The 14,112-nt window shown below is 41.2% G+C and overlaps 1 protein-coding gene across 23 annotated transcripts in view; it reads left to right on the top strand.

The window, feature by feature from the left end:
* The window catches only part of LOC106080785 (mucin-2), a 398,264-nt gene that overhangs the window by 328,636 nt on the left and 55,516 nt on the right, over nucleotides 1–14,112 (top strand). For all 23 annotated transcript variants that reach the window (XR_009398497.1, XM_059370010.1, XM_013242344.2 and 20 more), the window contains 2 exons: nucleotides 4,246–4,307; nucleotides 12,155–12,228. Coding sequence is in view for 22 of the 23 variants with exons in the window: in XM_059370010.1 (XP_059225993.1) it covers nucleotides 4,246–4,307; nucleotides 12,155–12,228 (136 nt within the window). In the remaining variant the exon portion in view is untranslated. The remainder of the gene's footprint in view (nucleotides 1–4,245; nucleotides 4,308–12,154; nucleotides 12,229–14,112) is intronic.

Genomic DNA, 14,112 nt, shown 5'->3' with positions numbered 1-14,112 from the left:
CGTGGAAACGAACGAAAGAACAGAGCAATTCATATAAGAACAGAGTATGGCCCGATTTGGGTCATACTAACAATGGTTTTAGATTTTTTAACAAAACAACACGTCCAAATTTTTCAGTAAAATCGGATATTAATTGCTTCCCCTAGAGCCTCAAGAAGTCAAATCGGGAGATCGGTTTACATGGGAGCTATATTGGCACATAGGCCAATTTGGGCCATTTACAATTCGAACCGATCTACGCGAATAAGAATTATTTGTCAAAATTTTAAATGCCTAGCTTTATTTTTTCGCCAGACAGACAGACGAAGGGACATGACTAAATCGACTCAAATCGTCAACACGATCATGCTTTGAAAAATCTAAAATCAATATTTCGATGAATTACAAAGTAAATGAAGAAGTTCTTAAAACCCCATCCTATAATGGAGGGTATAACGGCAAAAGTTTAAAATGAATTATGCGTAAATCCGCTTAGCCAACATTGAAAATAAATACCATAATCATAAACATTATTTTCAATAAGAGTATAATCTTAGGCAAAACAATATTCATTTTGTAAGTTAATCATTTTATTGTTGCTTTTCTTGGCAAACAGACATGTATTTTAATATATAAACTCAATGATTGCTGATATCAATTTTGACCATATTATTAAGATAATCCATACTTAATATTTGCCATAATAATGATAAGGAGGATAAAATATTGCATGAAATTATTTTCCGGCATGAATTTATAAATCACTGAAAATCATACTTGAAGACCCCTCAAAGTATGCAATAATATCTGCTACCTCCCACTCCCCTAAAATCATGCTATGATTATTTTATACTTGCCTTTAGCTATAGGGTGCCTTTTTGGGTTTTTTTTCATTTCTGATAAATTGATTTAATTTTGTTTGTTTTTTTTCCCTCAACGTTTTCATTTTCTTTTCCACCCAATTTCTTGGCCTATAGTTTGATGTTGTTGTTGATATAAAAAGTCTTCCAGACGTCAAGTGAAAGAGTGAGAGTGTAATACTTCGAGGCTTTTATCCTTGGGGTTTTCATGTTTTGGTTGGTTGTTTTGAGCTCCATGGCATTAAAAGCTTAGGGGTTATAAAATCTGAAAATTTTTGTTGGTAAATATGCCATAGCTGAGATTATTGAGAATATCCCAAGGTTATATGTAATGATAACTGATACATGGTTGTGTGGATTACTTTGCTGGCAATATATCAAAATAAAGGCAGACGGTATAAGTATAATCAATAAGTATGCAGTCGACAAACCCAAAAAAAAATAAAAAATGGCAAAAATGTAACGGATGAGGAATTTTCATCATTCCAGCCAGCCAACTGAATTAAAGATTAGGGTAGCTTGTTCAAATTTAGGAGATATTTCATGTATCCTTTTAATATCAAATCGCATGATTGTTATGCCATGTTGGCAATTCCGGTACTTTACTTTAATGGTGTATCGAATACACTTGAAAATTTGATGAAAGTATCCCCTTCCATTGTCTTTGGTAGTGTGTTATATACAACACATGTCTACCAAGTGCTTTAATGGGGTATAATTCTTGGTTTCCACTACTTATACTTTAACTGGTGCATATTTTTTTTTATACCCTCAAACATAGGATGAGGGGTATACTAATTTCGTCATTCCGTTTGTAACACCTCATAATATGCATCTGCAAATGCAAATTTTGCCCATGAACTTTTCACTAAGGAACAGGGGCAAACTTCTCACATATCAATGAGTGCAGTCCGATTCTAGTTTAAACTCAATGATAGGGGCCTCTTTTTTTATAGCCGAGTCCGAATGGCGTGCCGCAGTGCGACACCTCTTTGAAGAGTAGTTTTACATGGCATAGTACCTCACAAATATTGCCAGCATTAGGAGGGGAAAACCACCGTTGAAAATTTTTTCTGATGGTCTCGCTAGGATTCGAACCCAGGCGTTCAGCGTCGTAGGCAAACATGCTAACCTCTGCGCTACGGTGGCATAATATGCGTCTAAAACCCCATAGGGTATATATATTCCTGACTGTCATGACATTTTATGCCGATCTAGCCATGTACGTCCGTCTGTCCGTCCGTCTGTCGAAAGCACGCTAACTTTCGATGGAGTCAAGCTAGGCGCTTGAAATTTTGCACAAATACTTCTTATTAGTGTAGGTCGATTGGCGTTGTAAATGGGCCAAATCGGTCCATGTTTTGATATAGCTGCGTCTTGACTTCTTGAGCTTCTAGAGGGCGCAATACTTATCCGATTTGGCTGAAATTTGGTGTTTTGGTATCACTTCCAACAATAGTGCCAAGTATGGTCTAAATCGGTTTATAACCTGATATAGCTGCCATATAAACCCACCTTGGGTCTTGATTTCTAGAGCTTCTAGAGGGCGCAATTCTTCTCCGATGGTGCTGCAATTTTGCTTGAAATGTTCTGGTATGACTCCCAACAACTTTGCTAAGTACAGTCTCAATCAGTCTATAACCTGATAAAGCCGCCATATAAACCGATCTTCCGACTAGACTTCTTGAGCCTCTAGAGGGCGCAATTCCTATCCAATTTGGCTGAAATTTAGCATGACGTGTTTCGTTATGACTTCCAACAACTGTGCTAATTATGGTTCAAATCAGTATATAACCAGATATAGCTGCCATATAAACCAATCTTGGGTCTTGACTTCTTGAGCCTCTAGAGGGCGCACTTCTTATCCTATTTGGCCGAAATTCGCAAGAGGTGCTATATTTTGACTTCTAACAACTGTGTCAAGTATGGTCTAAATCAGTCCATACCCTGATATAGCCGCCATATAAACCGATCTCCCGATTAGACTTCTTTGGCTTCTAGAGGGCGCAATTCTTATTCAATATTGGAAAATTGGAAGTCATACCAACCAATGTTCCAAGTATGGTCTAAATCGGTATATAACCTTATATAGCTGCCATATAAACCGATCTCCCAGTTTGACTTTCTCAGCCTCGAGAGGGCGCAACTATTACTCGATTTGCCTGAAATTTAGCAAGAAGTGTTTTATTTTGACTTCCAGCAACTGTGTCAAGTATGGTCTAAATCAGTCCATACGCTGATATAGCCGCCATATAAACCGATTTCCCGATTAGACTTCTTGGGATTCTAGAGGGCGCAATTCTTATCCAATATTGGAAAATTGGAAGTCATACCAACCAATGTTCCAAGTATGGTCTAAATCGGTATATAACCTTATAAAGCTGCCATATAAACCGATCTCCCAGTTTGACTTTCTCAGCCTCTAGAGGGCGCAACTATTACTCGATTTGCCTGAAATTTTGGAGGTAGTATTTTTCTATGACTGGTATTTTTCGATTTGAAAAGTCATTCAAAGAACTTGACAAATGCGATCCATGGTGGAGGGTATATAAGATTCGGCCCGGCCGAACTTGGCACGCGTTCACTTGCTAAAAATTATATTTGTTCAAACTTAATCTACTTAATGTGTTTGGCGATGTAAAAAGAAAAAATCCAATCTAAAGCAAAACACCAAAGTCATGATATTTTACAGCAATGATGGCCATGCAACATTGTTCAATAATCTGTAGTATGTGTTTTGCATGAAATCGGTGTCAAACCAATCGTGATTCATTGCACAATGGTGGTTTATGATGTTGGTGTTGGCAGCTCGACTCATGCAACTCATGTGCTACTTATTACACCAAACGATGAATGGATGACACTTCTTTGCAACGGAATGTAAAGATTTTCTCTTTCATTTAAATATAGAATGTGACAACGTCATCAGCCACATCATCAAAATCATCATCACAGCATCAGGCTTGCTCTCCTTCATAAATATCATCAATGACATTATGCTCGTTGTCATGCTCTCCACCTCAGCTTGGTTGTAATAACCAATCAAACAGTCAGGCAACCAGCCATACAACCAGCATCATTAAGCCACTTTATGACAATGATGTGTGACAAGATATTGGATACTTAAGTTCATCGACTGACTGTCTTTAATACCCTGGGGTGGCAAATACTGTCATCGCCATGGTGCATAAGCATTTCGTATCATTTTATTTGAACTGTTTCGTTTATCAGGATATTACATCATAATTGGTATATCCTTATTTTTTTCTGTTCTCCTTTTAAGAATAATTTTCTTTAATTAGTAAGGATTTTTTTTTCTTTGTTTGTTGTATTTTATCTTGCCTCTGTCTCTTTGAATTCTTTGGAGATTGTTAATTAATTTTTGTTTTGTTTGTTCTCTTTCCAGAATACCTCACCTCTGTGGGAGGATTTTGTTGCCAAGGCCAGTAAATTACATGCTTGTTTAAGGTAAGTTTTTTTGACATTTAAATATTTTAGGTAATTTAAATTAAAAATTTAAAATATTATTCGTAAATTGAAAGTTCATTTCGTTTTGGTTTGGCGTTTATACCCTCCACTAAACGATGGATGTATACTACACTACTTCGTCATACGATCTAGCTCTGTCCGTCTGCGAAGGCATATTACCTTTCGAAGGAGTTAAGCTAGACGCTTGAAATTAAATCGAAATATTGACTGAGACCCAACAATGTATTCATATTCTTGATCGTCTTGACGTTCTTAATCGATTTAGCCGTGTCCGTCCGTCTATCCGTCGGTCTGCCAAAAGCACGCTAATTTTCGAAGGAATAAAGCTAGGCGCTTGGACCATATCGGTCCATATTTTGATAAAGCTGCCATATAAACCGATCTTGGATCTTGACTTCTTGAGCCTCTAGACAGCGCAATTCGTATCCTAATTCAAATCCGACATCATATATTCGTAAAGCGATGTCGGATTTTGACTTCTTGAGCCTCTATAGTGCGCAATTTTTATCCGATTTGGCATAAAGTGTTTTGGGTACAGCTTTCAACAAATATGCTAGTTTAGGTTAGGGTGAATGGGTAGCCCACCAAAGGTGAGTTCACTCGGAGGACAGTTTGGCCCATTGTGGTACCCTAGAGAGGGAAAGGGAAGAAAAAGGTAAATGTGAGACCTCGTACTAGAGGTTCACAAGTTCACCCAAATCACAGAAGAAACGGTTCCCCAGAAAGGAAATCCTACATCTCTGCAGACTCGGACAGGAAAAAAGCAAATGCTCAATAGTCTCCTCTTCATCCTCATCGAGGCAACTCCTACAGAAGTCATTGGGCGGTATTTCTCATGCCGCCATGCGTCCTATGGCACAGTGTCCGGTTATGACCCCTGTCAAAGTACTCATCGACCTCTTATCGAACGCCAGCAATTCCCTTATCCTCCTCTGGTCGATGACCGGCCATAGCGCCTTCGCAGTCCGGCAACCATCTACCGTGTCCCACCTCACCACCGACGCCGCCCTGGCCATCCCCTCTACTGTGCAGTAGCTCTACAAATGGCACGAAGGCAAGACAGATGAATGGTCCGTCAGGCGCAGACGAACCCCTTCTAGTCTCATCCTCCTCAATTCGTCCCTCTCAGGTAAACGAATCGCGAATGCCCTCACTTCAGTCGGCACTGGTGCCAGGTAGTCAGGGATCCTCCTCAGACAACCCTCCGTATCCATAACACCCAGAATCGAACTGTGGCCGCAACTATCCTACTTCAGCATGCCGAGCTCTCTCAGCCTAAGCGCGACCCTGACGGCGCAGTTCCAAATATAGGCCTCAATCGATTGCATATCCAGCATCGCCTACAGGCCTGCCTGCGGTGCGGATCTCAGCGCCCCTTTGATCCAGACGCAAGCAAGTCTCTGGACCTTCTCGAAATCCTTCGCACGCGTCTTCTTCCCTACGGCGTCCCACCATACCAGTGCTCCATAGGCCAGTACAAATCTCACGATGGCCGAATACATCCAATAAATCATATTGGGAGTTACCCCCACTTTCTACCGAACATCCTCCTGCAGGAGTAAAAAGCACACAGTGCCTTACGGCTTCTTTCCTCGAAGTACTTCTTCGAGGACAGTTTCGAATCGAGGATTATACCTCCGTCGACAGTCGCAGCGTGACCCCCTCCAAGGACGGGAGTCTGGAATCCGGTATCTTATATCTGGGTTGGTCCTCAACCCATTTCTGGTAGCCCATCGCGACAACCTCCTCACTGACCCCTCCATGATCTCGCTGATCGTTGACAGAAACTTGCCTCTCGGAACAGCAGCACGACGTCATCCGCATAAGCGATAATTCTCGTGCCGTCCCCACCGAGATCCATTAGGATTTCATTAATCACGAGGTTCCATATTATCGGTGAGAATACCCCACATTAAGGCGTTCCTCTGCCCACCCGCCTTATGACCACACAATCTCCCAGGTTGGCATTAATAATCCTGCCAGAAAGCATATTGTTTGTCCATTGGGAGATTAAGGGGTGAATCCCCGTGCGGTCCAGCGTGGCGACTATCGCTCCAATCTCCACATTATTGAAAGCCCCCTCAATATCTAAGAAGGCCGCCAAAGTGTAATCCTTCCGTCGAAGAGACGTTTCAACCTCCTGTACCACCTGGTGCAGGGCAGTCTCCACCGACCTACCTTTGAGGTATACATGTTGTGCCCCACTTAAGTTCTATGGCTTCAGTCCCCCTCTCATCTTCAGGTCAATCAGTTTTTCCAGTGTTTTCAGCAAAAACGATGACAGACTAATAGACCTATAATCCTTTGTCGTACTGTGGTTTATTCTTTCCGCCTTGGGGATAAAGACCACCTTGACTTCCCTCCATACCCTCGGTATGTAGGACCATGCCATGTTCCCCCTAAAAATCTACTCAAGTCATGGCAGGGTGACCGAGACTGCTGCAGGAGTCTCCTGTTCAAGTCATGGCAGGAGACTCCTGCAGCAGTTCCGGGTTAATTCCGTCATGACCGGCCGCCTTATATGCTAAGTATGATTTAAATCGGTTCACAGAGTGGTATAGCTGCCATATAAGGGATCTTGACTTCCTCAGTCTCTAGAGAGCGCAGTTATTATCCCATTTGGCTGAAATTTTAAATGAGATGATTTGTTATGATTTCCTACAACTGTACCAAGTATGGTCTAATAACCTGATATTACTCTCATATAAACCAAACTCCCGATTATATTTCTTGAGCCTCTAGAGGGAGCAATTCTAATCCGATTTGCCTGAAATTTTGTACAACAATTTCAGTCTTCAACATACGTGTCTAATATGGTCTGAATAGATCAATAGCTTGATACATCTCCCATATAAACCGATCTCCCGATTTTGCTTCTTGAGCCGATTTGGCTGAAATTTTGTACAAAAACTTCTCTTTTAACCTTCAACGTTCGTGCGAAATATGGTTCAAGAAGGAATATCAGGCGACCGGTTTATATGGGAGCTATATCAGGTTGGAAATCACAACAAATTTCAGCAAAATCGGATAAGAAATGCGCCATTTAGATGCTCAAGAAGTGAAGATGCAATACCGGTTTACATGGCGGGTATATCGACACACGGACCGATTTAGCCCATTTACAATCGCAACCGACCCATACTAATAGGAAGTATTTGTGCAAAATTTCAAGCGCCTAGCTTAACTCCTTCGAAAGTTAGCGCTGTCTTCACAAACAGACAGACAGACAGATTTAGATATAGCTCTCATATATATATAACCCGATTTTTACTCCTAGAGCCTCTGCAAGCGCATTTATTCACCAATCTTCCCAAATTTTTGTACAACGCTTTTTTCGACGACTTCCACAATATCCATAAAGTTTGGTCAAAATCGGTTCAGATATAGATATTGCTCTAAAATATATGTTCGTTCGATTTTGAGACATTTGCAATAAAGTGCTCATTTGCTAACCGATCCTCTCGAAACTATGGAAGGGATTTTGTCTTAACTCTCGACATTACTGGTGAATTTCACGTCTCATCATCTTCCCCGCATGCCCTACACATGCTATCACTTGCCGCACCGATTTTATCTTAGTGAGCTCGTAGTCCTATATGTCCCCATTAGCTATACTGACCTCTTTCTTGCTTCCTTTCAGTAAAAGCCCCGTCTTCTCATGATCTGGATCGACCCATAGGATTTTCGCCGTCCTACCGACCGTTTAGCTGTTCCACAATGTTGCATGCGCATTCGTCGCCAAATCTCTTAACTCAGACTGCGTCGACCCGAAAGGTTTCGGGTTAACCAAGTTTATTGACGTCAGTCCTCTGGCCTTCACCGCCAAATCTTTTGCCCTTTCATTTCCCCTTACTCCATTATGGCCCGGCACCCAAACGATGCGGATTTTGCCATCCTCAGTGAAGGCGTTAATCTTCTTCTTACACCGCAAGACTGTTCGTGACCTTACCTTCGTTGTTGTTATTGCCCTTATGGTAATTTTACTGTCGGAAAAAATTTTCACACTGGACGACCTCGCGTTACCACCACACCACTTCATGCATTCCGTGATCGCCCGGATCCCCGCCTGCAGGGCCGTATTATGGTCAGGCAGTTTAAAACAGATCTTAGTCTCTGGGTTCTAAATGGAAGCCCCCAGGCCGACTCTGTCTTCTAGCTTTGATCCATCCGTGTAACATGATCTTTCAGATGGCAATACTAGGGTTCCGTCAATCTAAGACTGTGCCGATGGCAGCAGGGCCTCGCACTCGACTTCAAGGTTCATCTCAGGTATCCGATCGGAAACCTCTTCCATTCCTTCCAGGGTTCCTATCGTCGCCTCGATTATACCGTGATGGTATGAGCTGCTCCCATCCTCAATCCATTGCTCCATTGCCTTAAGTCTCATAGCCGCAGTGGCTGCCTCACACTTAATCTGTATGTCAATGGGTCGGATATGATAGAATAGATAGAATAGTCTCCAGTGCCCTAGTGGGCGTGGTCCTCATCGCTCCGCCTACGCCAAGACAACATGTTCTCTGAACCTGTTGTATGGTCCTTATGTTGCACTTTTTCTCCATAGCAGTCCACCAAACTACTGAGGCGTAAGTAAGTATTGGTCTAATCACGCTCCTGTAGAGCCAGTGGACTATCCTCGGATTCAGGCCCTATTTCAAGCGTACGACCCGTCTACATAGTGCCCAACATCTGTGAGCCTTCTCAGTACGCTCCTGAATGTGACACTTCCAATTCAGTTTCCTGTCCAAGATCACACCTAAGTATTTGGCCTTGTGAGATATCGCAATCGTCTTATTTAGGAAACGTGGTGTGTTAAATTAGCCAACCTTCGTCTTCCTCGTGAGCAGGCATATTTCAGTCTTCTCTGGGTTAACATTGAGACTTCTGGGTTTAGCCCAGTCATATGCCACATGCAAGACCCTTTCATACCCCTTAGAAGTATTATAACATTGTCTGCGTAGCAGACGGGTTCAAATCCCTCCTCAATCAGCATTCGTAATAGGTCATTTATGGTGGTCACCCATAGGAGTGGCGATAAAATTCCCCCTGTGGCGATAAAATTCCCCCTGTGGCGTGCCCTTTGCCACTTTCTCCCTTATATTTATGCCATCGTCTGCGTAGCAGACGAGTTCAATTCCCTCCTCAGTCAGCATCCGTAATAGGTCATTTATGGTGGTCAACCATAGAAGTGGCGATAAAATGCCCCACTGTGGCGTGTCCTGTGCCACTTTCTCCTTAATTGTTATGCCATGAGACACACAATTTATCCACCTGTTCCTTAGCATATGGTTTATCCAGTCTCAAAGGACCGGGTCCACCCTGTACTGGTCTAAGGATTGGATCAGTCCGCACATTGTTAAAAGCCGCCTCGATGTCAATGCATACCGCCAGTGTGTAGGTTTTGGCATCAAATGATTCTTCTATTTTATGCACAACTTCGTGCAGGGCAATCTCCACCGACTTTCTCTTGACAGAGGCATGCTGTTTGTATTTGTTTCCACTTTAGGTTCTCATTTCATTGAGAACCTGCCTGATGTAGCGGATGTGAATATTCGCAAGTTTTTGGGCGTTTTAAAGCTAACTGGATGGTAGAATCTAAAAGGCATCTTCCTTCTTTTGTTCCTGTAGTATCACAATGGACGAAAACGTCTAAGTGAGTCTGATGACAGACTGCCACTTAAACCTAACCTAACCTACGGTAGAGGGATAAGATATATCTACAAATTAGTGGATATCTACAAGCTCAGCCTTGCCTAACACAAAACACTTTTATATGTTACTTGTCTCTATTAAAGCAAATATTACATTTTTTATGACAACAAAACCTGCGGCACACGTTATAACAAAAAATAGATGTCCAACAAGCAAATAACATAATAAAATAAAATGTTTTTCGAAATGACCACATAAAAGTGCTACGAAATGACTGGCTCTGCCAAACCAAAGAAAACATGAAATTACTTTGGCCATTCGTTGTGAGATTCAGTAGCCTCTTAGAATAATAAAAAAAATAAGGAACAAGTAAGAGCGTGCTAAGTTCGGCCGGACCGAATCTTATATACCCTCCACCATGGATCGCATTTGTCGAGTTCTTTGCACAGCATCTCTTTTTAGGCCAACAAAGAATATTGAATAAGAATATGCTATTGTGTAATATTTCAATTCATTCGGATAAGACTTGCACCTTGTAGGGGCTCAAGAAGCTTAAATCGGGAGATCGGTTTATATGGGAGCTGTATCAAGCTATTGATCTATTCAGACCATATTAGACACGGCTGTTGAAGGTCATGAGAGAAGCCGTTGCACAAAATTTCTTTCAAATCGTATGAGAATTGCGCCCTCTAGCGGCTCAAAAAGTCAAGATCACAGATCGGTTTATATGGCAGCTATAACAGGTTATGTACCGATTTGCGCCACATTTATTGGAAATCATAACAAAACACCTCATGCAAAATTTTAGCCAAATCGGATGAAAATTGCGCCCTCTAGAGGCTCAAAAAGTCAAGATACAAGATCGGTTTATATGACAGCTATACCAGATTATGAACCGATGTGAGTCATACTTAACACAGTTGTTTGAAAAGACACCAAAACACTACGTGCAAAATTTCAGTCAAATCGGACAAGAATTGCGCCCTCTAGAGGCTCAAAAAGTCAAGGTCCAAGATCGGTGTATATGGCAGCTGTATCAGATTATGAACCGATTTGGAACATACTTAATACGATTATCGGAAAAGATGCCAAAACACTACGTGCAAAATTTCAGTCAAATCGCACAAAAATTGCGCCCTCTAGAGGCACAAGGATTCAATATCCAAGATCGGTTTATATGACAGCTATACCAGATTATGAACCGATTTGAATCATACTTCATATAATTAGCGGAAAAGATATCAAAACACTACGTGCAAAATTTCAGTCAAATCGGACAAAAATTGCGCCCTCTAGAGGCTCAAGAAGTCAAGATCCAAGATCGGTGTATATGACATCTATATCAGATTATGAAACGATTTGGATCATAATTAATACGATTATCGGAAAAGATACCAAAACACTATGTGCACAATTGCAGTCAAATCGGACAAGAATTGCGCTCTCTAGAGGCTCAAAAAGTCAAGACCCAAGATCGGTTTATATGGCTATATATCAAAACATGAACCCATTTGGCCCATTTAAAATCCTAACCAACCTACACTAATAAAAAGTGTCGGTCGGTTGGGATTGTAACTCCTTCGATAGTTAGCGTGCTTTCAACAGACGGACGGACATGGCTAACCGACCTACACGAATAAAAGGTGTAGTTCGGTTGGGATTGTAACTCCTTCGAAAGTTAGCGTGCTTTCGACAGACAGACGGACGGACAGACAGACGGACGGACGGACGGACAGACGGAAGGACATGGCTATATCGACTTAAAATGACATGACGATCAAGTATATATTTTTAGCATATTTCGAGGTGTTACAAACACAATGACCAAATTAGTATACCCCCATCCTATGGTGTAGGGTATAAAAACAAAAGCCAAACATTTTCCCCCCATAAAAAAAAAATGTTGGTCCAAAAATATTTCACGAAGTTCAAATATGCTTTGGAGTCAGTCTGCCACAAAGCCACATGAATTTTAAAAATTATTTCCTTGATTTTCATGTTCATGTCGTCCCTCATGTTTGGACTCTTGTTTTTGTTTATTTCTTTAAGTTTAGCATATTTTTTTTTTGTTATAGTTGTAAGTTTTATTTTCCTACGAATGTTATTGTTTATTTGGTTGGTTTCTCATGGTATGGCTTTTTTCTTAACGTCTTCTTGTTTTTTTGGTTCTTTTACAGAGCGGCCATACAAGCCATAGCATCATATTTGGACGCCTTCCAAAAAATCGCAGACGCAGCAACAAATTCAAGAGGTAAGTTCAAATGCCTTTGCTTGCTGGCTGGCATGGCATCATAAAATGCAATGCAAGCCATCCAAAACTGGGTAACTAAAAATAATTGAAATAGTTTTTTGGGTAAAATAATAAAAAAAAAAACGTCTCTCCATACTTACGATGTTCATGCGATGTGTTTGCTTGCCACACATGCTTCCTAAGATATGTTGCCCAGCATAGCTAATATGGTCGTTGGGTCGTTCATTGAAGATCCCTTCATGCAATGTGAGCATAGATGTGGGGTCTTTGGGGTTACCATACTCGCATCCATCTCCATCATCAATTGCGGTTCAAACAACGACCTACCTGATGTTGGAAATTTTAATTAGCATCTGGGCAAAGTTTTTTTTTCATTATTTCGTAACAATTTCAACAATTCAATTTAAATATTATTTGATGCTAGAAGAAACGCTCACAATTTTTTATAGTCCTAGTGATAGTTAAACAAATTTTCGGGGAATTAAAAACGTTTTATTTGTTATGGTTGCCTAGTATGCCTTGGTCATTGATTTCACATATTTCCTTCATTAATCTCCCAAAAAGGGTGGGGATACGGGCTGTTGACCATGAGAATGAATATCACAAGAAATGAATGAACCCACCTATACCATTTAGGTGCACCGTAGCGCAGAGGTTAGCATGTCCGCCTATGACGCTGAACGCCTGGTTTCGAATCCTGGCGAAACTATCACAAAAAAAAATTGTCGGCGCTGGTTTTCCCCTCCTAATGCTGGCAACATTTGTGAGGTACTATGCCATGTAAAACTTCTCTCCAAAGAGGTGTCGCACTGCGGCACTCCGTTAGGATCATTCGCCATTCCACCAAGCTTCTCAATAAACTTGACAGTGAGTCGCCAACCTCTAAAAGAGCGTATTGGTTTGCCGGAGAAAGCCTATGGTCTAGGTAATTAATAGGCATGCGAAAATAAAATAATTTCGGCCTTGTCCTTAAGACTCGAACTGAGTGTCTTTGTCAAAAGCCCCTGCGGACCAGTCATCTGTCAGCTAGTAAAGCCTGGCGCAGCCGCTAATACCAACACCGCTGCTTTTGGATCTTTGGATTCCATTCTAAGCCTAATACCAGGCTCTAAATCTTCCGTTCCAATCGAATCAGACACAGATCATAAACCGCCAAATGGATAACACTATCGTAGCTATCCTTGAGTTACTTCACATTTTTTCCGAGAAATGAGTTACGGAATATTCATGTGGAGCTAAAAAACAAAACATCGGTTCCACTCAACGGTTCAGACATGACGGCCAGCAGCAAAGTGATACAAAATTATAATCACTAATCCAAATCATGCATCAAAATGAAAAGGGAACCATTAATGCTTTCGCAAATCGCAAAATACGAAGCCAATTTCGTCCAAATTTTCAAAAAATAAAAGTTAAACCAGGTGAGAAATACTTTTATGTCGAAGTTTTTGAGCACTATCCAGCAAAAAAAAATGTTGGGAAACGAAACACAAATGAAAATTTGACATCCCGACCAACTTTAGGGACGTGCCAAGAGGCGCCCCCACCACCTAGGGCATTGAATATTTACACATGACCTCAGCTCTAACCATTTCAAATTTAAAAGAGTTATCTCTATCCGTTCTCAAATGGCATATTTTTTTATTATTTTTTTGTTCGATACTATCCCACTGTGCGACATTAATCGAAACGACGTAGATCGAAGTATTACTGTATTTTAGAGACATTAACTGTACTCTATGTCAACACTATGGCTGTGAAAAATGTATAGCTTGACTTAGAAGTCCCTCCTCATTTGGCTCAGTCTGGTCTGTCTGTCCTCATGTCCATTGCCATTGCTCCGTTTTTAGTTTTTATACCCTTCACCATAGGATTGGGGTATAC

Source organism: Stomoxys calcitrans, chromosome 5 (genome assembly GCF_963082655.1).
Source record: "Stomoxys calcitrans chromosome 5, idStoCalc2.1, whole genome shotgun sequence".
NCBI lineage: Eukaryota > Metazoa > Arthropoda > Insecta > Diptera > Muscidae > Stomoxys > Stomoxys calcitrans.
The sequence above is the reverse complement of the archived record's forward strand: the minus strand, read 5'-3'. Positions and strand labels throughout refer to the sequence as shown.